General features: G+C 36.9%; 1 protein-coding gene across 1 annotated transcript; it reads left to right on the plus strand.

Moving 5' to 3' along the window:
- The first annotated feature begins 15184 nt into the window (after nucleotides 1-15184).
- Nucleotides 15185-16177, plus strand: LOC101844707 (olfactory receptor 1094-like). The gene has a single exon (XM_005064607.3). The coding sequence runs from the start codon at nucleotides 15185-15187 to the stop codon at nucleotides 16175-16177; it is 993 nt and encodes a 330-aa protein (XP_005064664.3).
- Nucleotides 16178-16451: the final 274 nt, after the last annotated feature.

Here is a 16451-nt window from a genome sequence, read left to right on the forward strand (position 1 = left end):
TTATTATACACTTTCAAAAAATAACAAAATTAAGCTGTTAATTCAAATTTACATGAAATGTACATGGATACAAATTACAAATATGTGATTTGAATTAATAATGTCTTATCATTAAAAATTGTATTAAGAACATCAATGGTCTTTCTCATGTAGCCTTTTTTAAAAAGTGAATCATTTCATCTGTAAACCAAATTACTTTTGATCAAATTTATAGAAACATTTTTATTTCAATACTGTTCTTGATACTAGTAAGTAGAGGTTGTATATTCAGTATCTTGCAATTAAATTATTCTCATATAACTTATGGTAAATTGTTAGTGTATGTCATGTAATGTAGTCCCAATTCTAGAGGCCTCATGGAGAAATTCTTATAGAATACTTTTTCCCAGAAATTTTTCTCATGGGATGGCTAATTGAGTAGGGATTTTGAGGGAGGAATTCATATTTCTTCAAATGAAACACTGTCTTTCCTCCAGATTTTACTATTTTAAATAAACAAAAAATCTAGCCATAATTAACAATGTTACTTTTAAAATCAGTTGATATATTGACTCAGTGTGTGTGTGTGTGTGTGTGTGTATGTGTGTGTGTGTGTATCCATATGTGTGTGTGTATGTGTGTGTGTGTGTGTGTGTGTGTTTGCATGCCATGGTACATGGTGGGCAGTCAGATGACAGCTTTAGGATTGGGTTTTGTTATTTCCTTCCTCAATTGGTATTACATAGATAAAATTCAGGTTTTCAGGGCCAAGATTTTATCTGTATAATGTACCTTTTATCCACTTAAACATTTAAAAAGCCCACACTGCTTTTTCTCCCTTCCTTCCTTCTTGCTTTCCTTCCTTCTTCCTTTGTTTCTGTCTTTCTTAGTCTTTCTTTTTTCCTTCCTTCCTTCCTTATTCCCTTTCTTTCTTTCTTAGTCTTTCTCTCTCTTTCTCTCTCTCTCTCTCTCTCTCTCTCTCTCTCTCTCTCTCTCTCTCTTTCTTTCTTTTGTTATTTAGTTGCTTCCCTGAATTTCCCTGGTCCATAATAGCTTTCATATTTTAAATTGTTTCTCCCATCTCCTATATTTTAATACTGTAGTGTATCCTTGCCCCTTTATTTTCTTCCCAAGATACCTTCCCACATATCCCTCCTCACTCTTTCAAATTCATGACCTTTTACTAACAAAAACATACTTGCACACACACACACACACACACACACACACACACACCAGAATATGATTTTTGAAAGTTAAATTGTAAATTTTAGAACCATGAAATTTATTATGTTTTTCTCATTTTACTTGATCAGTAATGCAGGAGAAGACCATTTATTTCTACTGAAAAATAAGGTTTTACTGTAAAAAGTGTACTGACTGAGCTGACCCAAGTACTGACTGAGCTGACCCAGGCCTAGAAAGATAAATGTTCCATGGTCTGTCTGACATGTTGGTCTTAGTTATATGTGTAAATATGGATGTGAATGAGATGATATTAAAAAGCGACCATTGAGGAGAAACACCTTAAGCAAAAGTAATTTGAAAGAATAAAGGTAAAATGAAATGCAGGAGGGAATTTTACAGAAGGAAATGAGTAATCTTGGAGTGAGGGTATTGTACCTAATAAAGTGTGTATGAAAATCTAATATAGAAATGTAAAAGCTAGCATCCAACTAAAATACATAAAAAAGAATTACAATTACAAATACAGGAGAGGCGTTGTATTGCTTGGCAGCGATGTTTCTAGAAGCTATGTGATATTATATACATATACCCATAAGAGGCATTAGTTATAGAGACCTCAGAGAATCCAGAAATAATACAGGTTTTTTCTATTCCTCTTGATTTCCCACAAGAATTATATAATAAAACACTATTACTGAACACAACCCAGACCCCACAATATATAATATGAAAAAAAATCTAGAAATAATTACTGAATAGCTTTTAACTGCTTGCTAGCTTTATTAGAGCTAGAAAGTTTGATAACATCTAATAAGGTAGAATAGGTATCAACATTCTTAAACATCTGTTAATTCTACCCACTTCAATGCCAACATTTCAAGAAAGATGTATTCATGGGTGCAATAGTGTTATGACTGTTATATACATAACCAACAGCTCTCTGATTGAACATAATGGGGAAATGAGTCATTATGGAGTTATTGGTTACAGAAAGATTCTGGAAGAGAGGGCATCATTATATTCAGTTGTGTACCATAGATTGGCCCATTAATCTCCATCAATTACAGAGAGTAATTTGTTTAATCTCAATTTGTTCTGACACAAAACAAAAAGTCATAAATTCCTCATATTGTAAAAGGCAGAAAATCCTGACAGTGAGTTAACAACATGACAGAAATTCCCATCTAAGATACTTACATACTAAAAGTCTTTTTTTATCTTTTTTCCATTTTTTTAGTTTTTGATTTCATTTTGCATTCCAACTATAGTTCTCCCTTCCACCCCTCCTCCCACAACTCCTCCCACCCCTCCACCACCCCCTGCCTCTGCATTGGTCCATCCCCAGTCCACACCTTCTCACATTCCATAAGGAGTCAACATAGTCTGGTTTAATAGATTGCAGCAGGGCCAGGTCCCTCTCCCAGGCATTAAAACTAAACATGGCATCCCACCACAGGAAATGGACCCCCAAAAGCTAGCTCATATACTTGGTTTATATCATTGTCCTACTGCTACTGAGCATGGTATTGCACCCTAAGAAATGGGCCCCAACAAGCTAGCTCACCTACCAGGTTTGTATTATGGTCCTACTGCCATAATCCCCTCTGATAATCCATGCTTCACAACTATCTCCCACAGATGAAGGGCCTAATTTGGTCCTCTGGAGTCTCCACAGTTATACATCTAGAGTTTATGAGTTTCCCCAAACTTCTTTCAGTTGTCTCTGTAGATTTCTCCATCATGATCTTGACCTCACATGCACATATGTTTCCTCTTCCCTCTCTTCACGTGGATTCCAAGAGATCAACCTGATTCTTCGTTTTGGGAGTCTTCATCTGATTCCATCCATTGCTGTATGAAGGTACCCAAACCACACAAAGATGCAATGAAGAAAGTGTACTATAGATCAGTCTCCTTTATGAACACTGATGCAAAAATATTCAATAAAATAGTGGCAAGAACACTTTAAAAAACAGTCACAATTACCAAGTAAACTTCATCTTACAGATTTAGGATTCGTTCAACATAAGGGAATTTGTCTATGTAATCGATCATATAAACAAACAAAAAAAGCATGGTTATCTCATTAGATTATGAAAAAGCCTACAAAAAAAGTTCATGCCCCTTAGTGTAAAGGTCCTGGACAGATCAGGGATACAAGGTACATGTCTAAACATAATAAAGGCAATATATAGCAAGTCAACAACCAACATCTAATGAAATGGAAAGAAACTCAAAGCAATTCCACTAAAATCAAGAACAAGACAAGGCTATCCACTCTCTTCTTAACTATTCAATATAGTACTCTTTCTACCTGGAGCAATAAGAAGAATAAAAAGAAGTCAAAGGGACACAAATTAGAAAAGAAGAAGTCAAGCTATCAATATTCACAGATGATATGATAGTATACATTAATTATCACAAAACTCTACCAAGGAGATCTTATAGTAGATAAACACCTTCAGGAATGTGGTAGGATACAAGATTAATTCAAAAAAATCAGTAACCCTCTTCCATAAAAATGATAAAGGTGTTGAGAATGAAAACCTAGAAATATCATGATTTACAATAGCCACAGATATAAAATATCTTGGTGTAACACTAAATAAACAACTGAAAGACATGTATGACAAAAATTTAAGTCCCTAAAGAAATTGAAGAGGATATCAGAAAGTGGAAAAATCTCCCATGCTATAGGATAGGTAGGATCAGCATAATAAAATGGTAATCCTACCAAAAGCAGTATATAGATTCAATGCAACCCCTATCATAATCCCAACATTATTTTTCACAGACCTGGGAAAACAATAGTCAAGTTCAGAATAGCTAAAGCAATCCTGTACAATAAAGGAACTACCAAAGCCATCACCACCCATGACTTCAAACTCTACAATAGCTATAGTGGTAAAAGAAGCTTGCTATTCACATAAAAACAGACAGGTGGATCAATGGAATCAAACTGAAGATTCTGATATCAGTCCACACACTATGAACACCTGATTTTTGACAATGATGCCAAAATGGTACAATGGGAAAAGGTAACCTCTTTAACAAATGGGGATTGCATAACTGGAAGGTATCATGCAATCTTAAAAAATCTTAAAAAATAACCTCATATGGGTTTTAGACATAGATCTAGGGAGTGCCAGCCTACAATCCCATGGCCAGAGATTCTGGTAAACAGAACCTTCATTCAATGGCTGATGGAAGCAGAGGCAGACTCCCACAGTTAAACACTGAGCTGGAATCAAGGAATCCAGAGCAAGGGGGTTAAGACCTGACAAGGGTTAGCACTTGAATCCCAGACTGATGGCTGGGAATCCAGCATGGGACTGATCAAGACCCCTAGAATGTGGGTGTCAGTGAGGAGGCCTAGGCAATCTATTGGGCCTTGGGTAGTAGATCAGTATTTATCACAGGCATACAAATGGACTTTTGGTGCCCATCCTACAATGAGAGATGCACTCACACTCTGGACTCTTGGGGGAGGGTCTAGGCTCTAAACTGGATGAAATGACAGACTACGGACACCCCATGGAGGGCCTCACCCTCCCTGGGGAAATGAGGGGATATTGGTGGAATTGGTGGGAGGGCGGGGGAGGAGGGAAGGGAAAGGGACCTGGGATTGATATGTGAATCAACATTGTTTCTAATTTAAATTTAAATTAAAAAATAAAAATTAAAAAAACTAACCTCATAATCATGTCCCAAACTAAACCACTGGTAGTAATAGACGACATGCTTTCCCCACCCCTACTTTCCCATTTCCTGTGGATCACATAAAACTTCTCCTAACTTCCTATCCCACTCACTGCTTTATAGGGACTATCAGCTCTGGCAGGCAATATTTGGAACTCTCAGGTCATTTCTGAAAGAGAACCAGGTAGTCTAATTGTAGGAACCAGGAACAAGGCAAAATTTCTCTGCCCATGGCTTGACTCATGAGGCTTGTAACCCCCCACCTCAACATTATCCACCAAAACAACATCCACAACACAACAATCAGGAAGTTCTTTACTTTTTGACCAACTCAGTGCACATTTTACATCTATGCCATGAAGCCCTTCCTTTTTTCACACCTTCTGGTGTCTCTCTTCTAGTTCTCTCCAATAATCCCTTATAACTCTCTTCTGCCTGTGTACTTTTCCATTAGCTTCTAAACATGCTACATGAACCCTATAAAAGCCATCCCCACCCATTCAATGAGACTTCTGCTTACTTTCTTCCAGTTTCTCCCCACTTAATCTCTTTCATGTATTTTGTTGCATGGTCTGTCTTTGGGGTGTTACCTTGTGACAGAGTGCCAACATGCCCTTGTGCATTAGAAACCCTTACATTAGCCCCTTGACTTGGATAAGCTCTTCCGGTGCTAGTGTACCCCTGGGCTACAAGTCCACCAGCAACAAGACTCACCTTTACACTCACTGATGCCTTGGCTTATCAATCACCAACAGTACCTAGGAAAGTTTCCCCTTTGTTCACTAGAAAGGCTTCTAGTGTTCTAAGAGGTGACTGAGTGTCTAGCAGTCTAGCACTTTCTGATACTCTAGGAAGGGAGGGTACTCCTAGCCGTGTTACTTAAGGCTATGCCTGAACTCAGTCTCCTTTTCTCAGACCTCAGATCTGAAGTCATGAAGTTTTCTTAGACATGACTGAGCTATTGTGACCCTTTCCTCCACCTTACCCTTTATTGTTCCTCCTCGAAGCTGCCTGTAGTCCCACAACTTCTCCGTGCATTCATGGCTTTATGATACTATGTGACACATTCCTGTCTCTTTCCTATGAATGAAATCTCATTCCTCAGTCTAGGGTTTTATTGTCTTTGGAAGGCTTTTGGGCCTCATTCCAAAGCCCAGGTACCAGGTACTGAGTCTCTTCAGACTGTTAAACCTGTCCCATGTTGAGTGTGGTGACAACCCACTAAAAAGCTAGGTCTTATTCAAGTCCTCACTGAGTCCTGGGAATGTCCTTAACTACAAGCTGCTGTGTTCTTTACACCCACCTCACTTCTCATCCATGGGAAAAGGGGCATACATACCTTCTCATTCCCTCCTGAGATGCCCCTCCACTTGCCACTAGACTGGAAGGACCCCAAATGTATCCACGTTTGCAATAAAATTTGGCCTCGTATCCTTTAGAATTCAAACTTCCTTACTAGTTGTACCTTAGATCCCAACATTATTTGGTCTTTTACAACTACTGAGACTGAACAGGGAAATGGAGATATATCCTGCATTCAAGCTCTCTCTTGTAGCCACTTCGATCCCTGTTTAATTTTATTCTGGTCCGTCCTCAAGACTGTGAATGTTTTTCCTTTTTAAGTTACTATTGATGAATCTGTAAATTTGTTCACATATTTAGGAACCAAAGCCTGACAGAGCAGGTGAGGGAGAGAGCACAGAAATAGGCACTCAAAAACTCTTTGTCTGTTTGTCTCTCAGCTTGCTCCTTAAGTGTCATCCTTTTTGTTCTCTATGAGTTCTCTGTTCTTAGCTTAAGGGATTCAGCTCTATACATATTCAGGTGTCTTTTAGCTATGGGTAATATTAAATTTTTGTTTTATGTTATTCCACCTCAATGAAAATCATACTCTGGGAGTTGGTTAATAACTCTCCGTCCTTCATACCAAATTGTGCTTGTTTAAAAGTTTCCTCCAAAATATGTCGGGTGCCAGCATGGGCACATGAATATGTGACAGAGAAAGGAGAGCAAAACAGGATAAAAGAATAGACTATTATCAATGGGGATTATTATTGATACTCATTTCATACTTTTTTGATTTTGGTTTAATTCTCTTGATCTTTTGGTAAGTTACCAATCTTATTTTAAGATCACGAATCCTATTATGCAAATATTCTGTACATTGACAATAACAAAATGGTGAATTTAAAACTTGTAATATAGGCAGATTATATTTTAAAATATCTACATAGATAAACATTTTTTGTCTTTCTTTTTGTCTAAAATAGAAATATTTTCTATATCAATCCCAGTTCCCTCTGCCTCTCACCATCCCATGCATCCCAGTGACCCCCTCACCTGTCCTAGTCCCCATTTACTCCCCAAGGAGACTGAGGCATTCCATGGGGTATCATCAAGGTCTGTCACATCATTTAGGGCAGAGTCTAGGACCTCCCCCATGTACTTAGGCTGAGAGCTTATCCCTCCATGGGGGAATGGACTCCCAAAGTCCATCTGTTCACTAGGAATAAATACTGGTTCCACCACCTCTGTGTCCTCCTAACTGTCACCCACTTCCAGTAGGCCTGATTCAGTCCTAGGATGGTTTTCCAGCTGTCACACTAGGGTCCTTAAGCTCCCACTTGCTCAGGTCTCTTTCTGTGGCTTTCCCCACTATGGTCTTGACCTCTTTAGTAATCACTCCTTTGTCTCTACAGCTGGATTCCAGTTGTTCAGCTCAGTGCTTAGCTGTGGATCTCTGCTTCTGCTTTCATCAGTTACTGGATGAAGACTCTAGGGTGGCATTAAGGCAGTCATCAATGTCATTATAGGGGCTTCTTCAGTACTGTTTAGATTCTTAGCTGGGTTCATCCTTGTGGTTACTGGATATTTCCCTAGTGCCCTATTCCTCCTTAAACCTATAATGGCTCTCTGTATTAAGGTGTCTCTTTTCTTGCCCTCCTTTATTCATCCCCTGACTCAATCTTACTGATCCCTCATGTTCTCCTCTCCCATCCTCTTCTCCCCTCCTTTTGCCCTACCAGCATTCCACCTCTCCTATACCCTATGCTGCCAATTTGTTCAGGAGCTCTTCTCTCTTTTCCATTCTCCAGGAGACAATATATGTCTCCCTTAGGGTCCACTTTGTTTCTAGCTTTCTCTGGCAGTGTGGAGTATTAGCTGGTAATCCTTTGCTATATGTCTAATATCCATATATGAGTGAGTACATACCATGTTTGCCTTTCTGTGACTGGGTTAACTCATTCAGGATGGTTTCCTCTAGTTCAATCCATTTGTCTGTGAATTTCAAAGTATCATTGTTTGTTTTTCCACTGATTAGTACTCCACTATGTAAATATACCATTTTTTCTTTATCCATTCTTGGTTTGAGGGGTGATAAATATGGATCTAACTGTAATCTACAATTCAGCATCCTCTTATGCTAGCCACATTTGTTGAAGATTCTTTCTTTTTTCCATTGTATAATTTTAGCTTCTTTGTCAAAGGCAGTTAGGTGTTCATAGGTGTGTGGATTAGTAACAGGGCATTCAATTTAATTCCATTGGTCTACCTGTATATTTTTGAGCCAATAACAAGCTGTTTTCATTACTATAGCTATATGGTAGAGCTTTAAGTCCAAAATGGTGATGCCAGTGAGACTGGCCATTCTCACCAGTTATCCACCACTCAAGTTTCTTTCCTAGATTAGATATTACTGCAACTCACAAGGCAATTTCCCTAGAGAGAAAATACTTAATTCAGTTGCTCACAGTTCCTACCATCAAGGATTAAATTCTGTTTTCCTAGAAATGACTAGATTTCTATGCTCTTATATGCACTCTTAGCTCCCTATGGTAGTTTGAAAACAAAGGCCCCCCAAAGGAAGTATCATTATTAGCAGATATGGCTTTGTTGGAGTAGGTGGAACTTTGCTGGAGGATGTGTGTCATGTGGGCATAGGTTTGGAAGTCTCCTTTAATCAAGCAGTGCCTATTGTAAACAGAGACACTTTCTGCTGTCTGTGGATCACAATATAGTGTATTGCTTATGATCTAATATAGTTTGCCTGGAGATCAAAACGCAAAGCTAGTAACAGCCACAGATGCCAGGCAGTGGTGGTACACACCTTTAATCACAGCAGCCACCTAGTTACTCATAGAAGCTGGGCTGTGGTGTTGCATAACTTAAATCCCAGCACTAGAGATATATATAAAAAAAAAGGAACAGGGTCTCAGAGCTGAAAATTCATCTCCAGTCACATTGAGGACAGGATCACACTAGCATGGGGAGAAGTAAGAACTCTCTGGTGACTTGGCTTTTATTCTCTGATCTTCAGCTTGAACCCCAATACCTGTCTCTGGGTTTTCATTATTCATGCTACATATTGATGCCCAACATAAAGTATGAATTTGTGAAAAAGCCACTTCCCAGTGACTTTGAAGTCACTGGACCAAGCCAGAACTTTACCCAGGGTTCCTGCTGGCGTCCCTACAACTGGCTAGGTTTTCTTTTTTTCCCAATTCTAGGAAAGAGTTTGGGAATTTCCTGTTGTATCCTCTCTAAACAGTGTTCAGCAGACACCTTAATTTCATAAGCTCCTTGGTTCCAGATGCCACAAGACAGACTTGGTTTGGCTTCAGGCTACACCATCCACATATGTTTTTATCACACAATCCCATATGTGATTTTTCAAGCAGCTTGCTCCCCACCTCCTCCATGGACTGCACTCTTTCCCTATATCCCATCTTCTAGTTCATGGCCACATGCTAGTTTTAAGATCAGACATGCTACACCTCACATTTCACTGAATCTGTAAGCAGAACTGGTAAGACAACTGGGAATTGTTTAAATGAGGAATTAGTTAAGAGAGAGAATTTTTTAACGCATTAAAAAATGGGAAATAGAGCTTTGGGAAAAGAATCAGTCCTTCCAGACCCCACCCTCGGGCATCCCCAGCTTCAGGTGAGCTTGGGTCCTCCTGGACCACGCCTCACTCCCCGCCAATCACCCACTCCCTCAATCTTCCCATCATCTCCTCTTTTCTGTCTAAATAAAAAGAAAGGTCTTATCTTTAACATAGTCAAATTATATATAATAGAATAGGTATCAAGTCAGAACACAGTTACAATATTTTGTCTATCAACATTTAACAAGATTTAAAGAAAATATCATCTATTCCATCCTTGTGAGTTTAAAGTTCTATATGTAGCTTATCATTTATCATAACTAAGGAAAAATATGATGATAACTATATGTCTTCAACTCCATCAAAGACCACAGAAGGATATTATATAAACACTAGAAATGACAGAGACATCTTACTTCCTGCACAGTTACCTGAAGTTCCTCTAATGTTGGGGCATCATCTTCAGCCCATAGGCCACAATGTGTCCAGAAGATTTCTCAGCAAAGCAGGAAATTTCAAACTGTCCATCTGCATTGGCAGTCTGTCAGCCATTTTTCTGTGTCCTGCAGAAAGTCTCGTAGACTCTTCCATGTAGCAGAAACCCTATCGGACTGTTTGAGTTCAGCAGTCACTTTCCTGTAAGTCCTGTATGTCCAGATTATACGACAACAGTCAAGCAGTCCAGGCAAGAGCAGTTTCTTGCCCAAATGTCTAATATTTCCATGTTGAAAGCAAACTCCATAACAAGTTTCTTCAATGCCCATCTTCCTCTCAGACGTAATTGGTGATGCCAGGAGCAGACATTTCTCATTGTCAATAAAAACCCTAAAACATTTTAAATGCCATTTTCTGAAGGTCTTTGAAAGGTTTCAAGACTATCTCAAATATATTTCCGTATATCTAAAAAACTTAACTTACCTTACTATAAGTTCTGACTATTATAAGTAACTATCTTTAGTCTATATTCAATCATGCATTATGTTTATCCCCTACCAGCCGCCTGGGCTCTGCCGCTTTGTAGTCCCCAAATAAACACACAGGAGGCTATATTAATTATGAAGCTGTTGGCCTTTGCTTGTTTCTTACTGGCTAGCTCTGACTTAAGTAATTACCCCATAATTATTAATCTAAGTATGTCTCTTACCGGAGAATAGTTCCGGGGTCCTACCCCATGGTGTTACATCTCGAACTCTCCTGTGTTTCTCCTTCCCAGAATCCTCCTGGACTCCTAGCCCCACCTATCTAGATTCCTATTGGCCAGCAGCAATTTATTGACATATACACAGGACTTACCCAACAGGTTTCTTTTTGGAAATTTGCCTGTCTGCCTGCCTCTGCCTCTGCAGCAAATCCTACCAGCATGTACCACCACAGCCGGCCTCTCTATTTACCACTATGCTGTTTCTTTTTCTCTCTCAATCTTACATATATATTTTAAATACACTGTAAACCTTTAGAGGTTTTTCTTCATCCAAGTCTGACTTTACTGTAAATCTTTATGTTTTTCTGGCCACGTGTCTTATCTGTTAAAACTGAGGCTGTTTAAACTGCAGTTTTTCTAAGATGGCAGGTATAAGCATGATTCCATCTCATTGTCTCAGTCTATGCTGACATCCAGCAAAAGCTGCTGGCTTGGAGATGTGGTCACTGCCACTTCTAGATGTACATACATACCTTTTAATTGTTAGAAGAGCCTCTTAAAAGAACCTTGTTGGTTTTTTTATTTTTAATTTTTTTGCTTATGCTGAGGCAGAAAGACTCCCTTCAGCAAGGCACGTGAGTCTCCGCTTGTCTCTAACAAAACAGAGCCCACCTGAGAAAATGCTGCCACCAAGAACTCATGCTTTTCTCTGTTCTTTTGTTCCTAAAACTCCTTTTAATCTTTTGTCATTCTACATGGAAATTCAATTCCCACTTCCAACACCATTATGTAGAGAGAAGCCTTTCTCTTGCCAGCATCTTTGGTTTTTTCCCCACCAGTCACCTGGGCTCTGCTACGTTGTACTCCCCAAATAACGCACAAGACGCTGGATTAATTATGAAGCTGTTGGCCTTGCTTATTTCTTACTGGCTAGCTCTGACTTAAGTATTTATCCCATAATTGCTAATCTAAGTATTACTCTTACAGGAGAAGTTTCTGGGCTTCTTATCCCTATGGCGGTTACATCTTGACTCCCTGTGTTCCTCCTACCCAGAGTCCTCCTTGACTCCTAGTCCCATCTATCTTGCTTTCCTATTAGCCAATAGTGCTTTATTGACATATACACAGGACTTCCCCATCATAAAATAAATGACAAAGTTATTAAAACATATTAAATACCATATTCTGTAGATCTCTGAAGTGTTTGAAGACAACCTGTCTTACCAAAATACATCTGTGTGTCTTTGATATCATACCTAACACATCTAAAATTTTGATTTGCTTCCTTATTGCTGAGAATCAAGAGTTACTGGATGTTTTCAATGACATTCCTTTATAACACATGTGTCTTCTAAGTATTGTCTATCATTATGTACTTTTTCTTTGGATAGCTGTATCTTTTCAATATATTTTAATGACATTTTTATAACTATGTAGATTAGTACATAGTAGACCCAAGAAAAGAAATGACCTAATATTTATTGTTTGATTGGCAATTGTACACAATCACTAATATTTTAACACACTAGAACAGTGTATATATTGGCATAAATTTTTAAAATATCAAGTTTATGTATTTCTATATTAATGATGAAAATGCTTATGAAAATTCCTTCATTCAACATTTAGCAATCTGTATCTCATATAGCATTTGGATTATAGCACATCAAACATCAAACGAAATTCATTAGTAGTCATTCTTGGATTCCTATGATATTTCCATGAAATAAATCACAATTAATTATCACCTGTTATCTTAACATGAACATGTGTATAAAATATTATAGTAGTGAAATAGGTTAAATTTCCAAGAAAAAAATTTTCAAATATTTTATCCAAAAATATAAGTACTTTTAGAACTGTTACTCTTCTCTGATTCATTGTATTCACTTTACAAACTTATACATATTTTTCTTAATGAATATCACTTCATCATATCTATTTCTGATTCATTTTTGTCTAGAGATCAATTGTTCAAATGATCCCCTTTATTACTTTGAAAAACATTAAAATCACCTGGGTACTTACACAGAGAATCAGCATGTTCTCTCCCTGGGGATCCTATGTACTTTAAGAAGAACCCCAGGGCCTGGTGTGAGAAGGAGACAGAAAGATGTTCACAGCCTGCCTTCTCTGATTGAAAATTCATTTCCAATTGTAAGAGGAAATCTACTTTGTGAAACAAAAATTCTAGTTTTAGGTTTTATACTAAAGCATATGCCTTAATATGTTACTGTAGGGTGAAATGTGGCTCAGCACAATATCATTTGACAAATATAACATTTGTTTCCCAAAGAGCATAATGTTTACATAGGTCAAGTGAGTTATTAATTCAGAAGTTTTACTGATTTGGTTAAAAAATATGGTTAAAAGCAGTAAAATTATGGCAGTGTTCTACAATGTGAAGCAATATAAAATATGTGCCAACCATTAATCTAGTTTATGTAAGTTTTTTTGAAGTTAAAAGATTTTAATTTTAGATTTACTACTTCACTTTAAGACATTGATGTAACATTCAATTCACTTTATTTTATTTTTAAATTTTGTGTCCTACTTAAGCTTAATTACTTTGTAAAAGAAGCAAAATATACTAAAACTTGATTTTCTGTTGTCTGGGAGATAATGATTTCTGAATTTTGTCGTAGCACAGAGTTACTTGGAAATAGTATTTTATTATGGACACATAGAAACCTTGCCAAAACTCCTATAATGATTTTATCATATTAGTTGTCTACCTTGGTCCCACTTTTTTTTAATCTGTGCTGAATGATGTGTTTTACAGACTGTTCTAGAGATCTTGAAACACAGTACACACACAATATGGCACTTCATCTAACAAACTAGTGAGGTGTTTGATGTTATCTGTGTATCCTTCTTTGTTACCTCTACATGTCGATATTATTAAACAATGAGTTTTGACAGACAGTTGAGGAACTGACTTCACTTTTGTGTTAGACAATTATTTACCCTTGTAGTATCTCTCTAGGGATATCAGGTAGATGTAACCAAAATATATTCCAGTTGCTTAAACCAACAGTTTTCATGATTGTACATTAAACATGGTCAATAAACTATAGAGTGAACACCCTTCAATTGGCCCAAGTGTGGTATATGTTAATTTTTTTCTTTGAGCAACAACTTCTGTAATAACTCTATTATGCAAAATTTAACTTTGAGGGTTTATCTGTTGTGTAAAAATTCTTAGTCATTCAGAGAAAGACCATTAATTATTTCTGAAACTAATGTACCTCATAACATACCCAGTTTACATCATATCAGACATTTTAATTGAAATTTCTGTTAATTAGACCTTAAGATTAGGAAAAAACAATGGCATGGATTTGGTTCAGAATGTTGAGTCCTTGCTTAACAAATATAAAACCCTAGTTTCAGACATAGCAGCACATAAAATCAGACATGGTACCACATGCTTGTAATTCTGCTACATCAGAGGTGGAAATAGGAGAATGGGGCATTTAATGTCATTCTTGACTACATACTGAATTCAAGTCTCATTAGGTCTACATGAGGACTTTACTCAGTAAAATAAAATGAAATGATAAAATTATAGAATGTAAAGAAGAAAACACCAAAATGCACATAGGTGTATTTTAAAATACTTGTTAAGTAAAATAGAGCAGATGCTGAAAAAAATCAGAATAAATTATAACATTGAATCTGTTTTTATTTTAAAGTGAGGTACACCTAATATCCAGAAGTATTTATGATCTATTATGCATCATTCATTTTACCTTATGTTCTAATAGAAAGAAATAATTATCAAAGGAAAGGATTTGAAATGCTTTGTTTAAAAACGTGGGTGGAATAAGTTTGAAATATAATGCATCTCATTTTCAACAGTTTTGTTAATATTAACTAAAAGATGCTTACATTCTCTTAAGCAGATTCAATTCAGTCCCATTGATCCTAATGTTAACATCAAGTCATTAAGTCATGTCATTTTTTGAATCTTGTGTGAATTTAAAGCTGTCAGTCTTCTGAATTTGAATGCAATGTAATACAGCAAAGAAATCTGGAAAAAATTAATTAAGAATACTAAGTATTGTATTTGATGATTAGGAACCTGAACTTAGTCAAAATATAAAAATAATTTCTCTAATTTATTTTAACAGACTAATGAATCTCTTGAGACTGAACTCCTTCATTGCATTTGATTCACCAAGAACAACATCTCTGATTCCCTATACAATACACAAACATGAGCATATGAGTGAATAGACACAGTTTTTGCAGGATTTTGCCTTTGTAACCCTAATAACCAAACAGAAATGTCAAGTGTTCTATCTGATAGTTATTTTCAGGCAAGCAACATGACTGAGATCACAGAGTTTATACTAACAGGTTTCACAAACAATAAGAACCTGAAAGTCTTATTATTTCTATTATTTCTCACAATTTACATTTTTACTTTGATAGGTAACTTGGGATTAGTTTTGTTGGTAATTGGGGATTCCAGGCTCCATAATCCCATGTATTATTTTCTATGTGCTTTATCATTATTAGATGCTTGTTATTCCACAGTTGTCACACCAAAGATGCTGGTCAATTTCCTTTCTAGCGATAAATCCATCTCATATCCTGGATGTGTAACACAGATGTTCCTTTTTGTTGCTTTTGGGAACACAGAATGTTTTCTCTTGGCAGCAATGGCATATGACCGCTATGTAGCCATCTACAACCCACTTCTGTATGCAGTGAGCATGTCACCCAGAGTTTACCTGCCACTCATTATTGTGTCTTATGTTGGAGGCGTTATAAATGGTTCTGTCCACACAGCAGCCACTTTCAGTCTGTCCTTTTGTAGATCCAATGAAATTAGGCATGTCTTCTGTGATGTTCCTCCTCTCCTAGCTATTTCTTGTTCTGACACCCACATCAATCAGCTTCTTCTCTTCTACTATGTGGGCACTGTTGAGCTCATCACTATCCTGATCGTCCTCATTTCCTATGGTTTCATTCTCTTTTCCATTCTGAAGATGCATTCTGCTGAAGGGAGGAGCAAAGTGTTTTCTACATGCGGAGCTCACCTCACTGGAGTGTCTATCTATCATGGAACCATCATCTTCATGTACGTGAGACCTAGTTCCAACTATGCTTTGGAGCATGACATGATAATTTCGACATTTTATACCATTATTATTCCCATGCTCAATCCCATCATCTACAGTCTGAGGAACAAAGATGTAAAAGGTGCAATGAAAAAGGTCTTTGACAAAAATTGGTTTATGAAAAGTTTCATTTTCAATATTGAACTATGCTAAAAATAAAGCTTATTGTAAGTCAATATGTCTATAATCACAAAATAGAGAAAAATGCTCCTGATTTTAGTTAATAATACTGACACTTATATGAAAATGCATTTCAACAAAACAGAAATAGACTATCTGATACTAAATGTTAAAATTGTAAGTATACAATGCCATTACTATAAGTATAAACATAATGAAACAGATTTTTTACATGTATATATGTTGAATATTTGAATGTATCTATGTATAGAGATATAGATATAGATATAGTTTTACTGCTTGGTTT

Source organism: Mesocricetus auratus, unplaced genomic scaffold (assembly GCF_017639785.1).
Source record: "Mesocricetus auratus isolate SY011 unplaced genomic scaffold, BCM_Maur_2.0 Super-Scaffold_100004, whole genome shotgun sequence".
In the NCBI taxonomy this organism is placed as follows: Eukaryota; Metazoa; Chordata; class Mammalia; order Rodentia; family Cricetidae; genus Mesocricetus; species Mesocricetus auratus.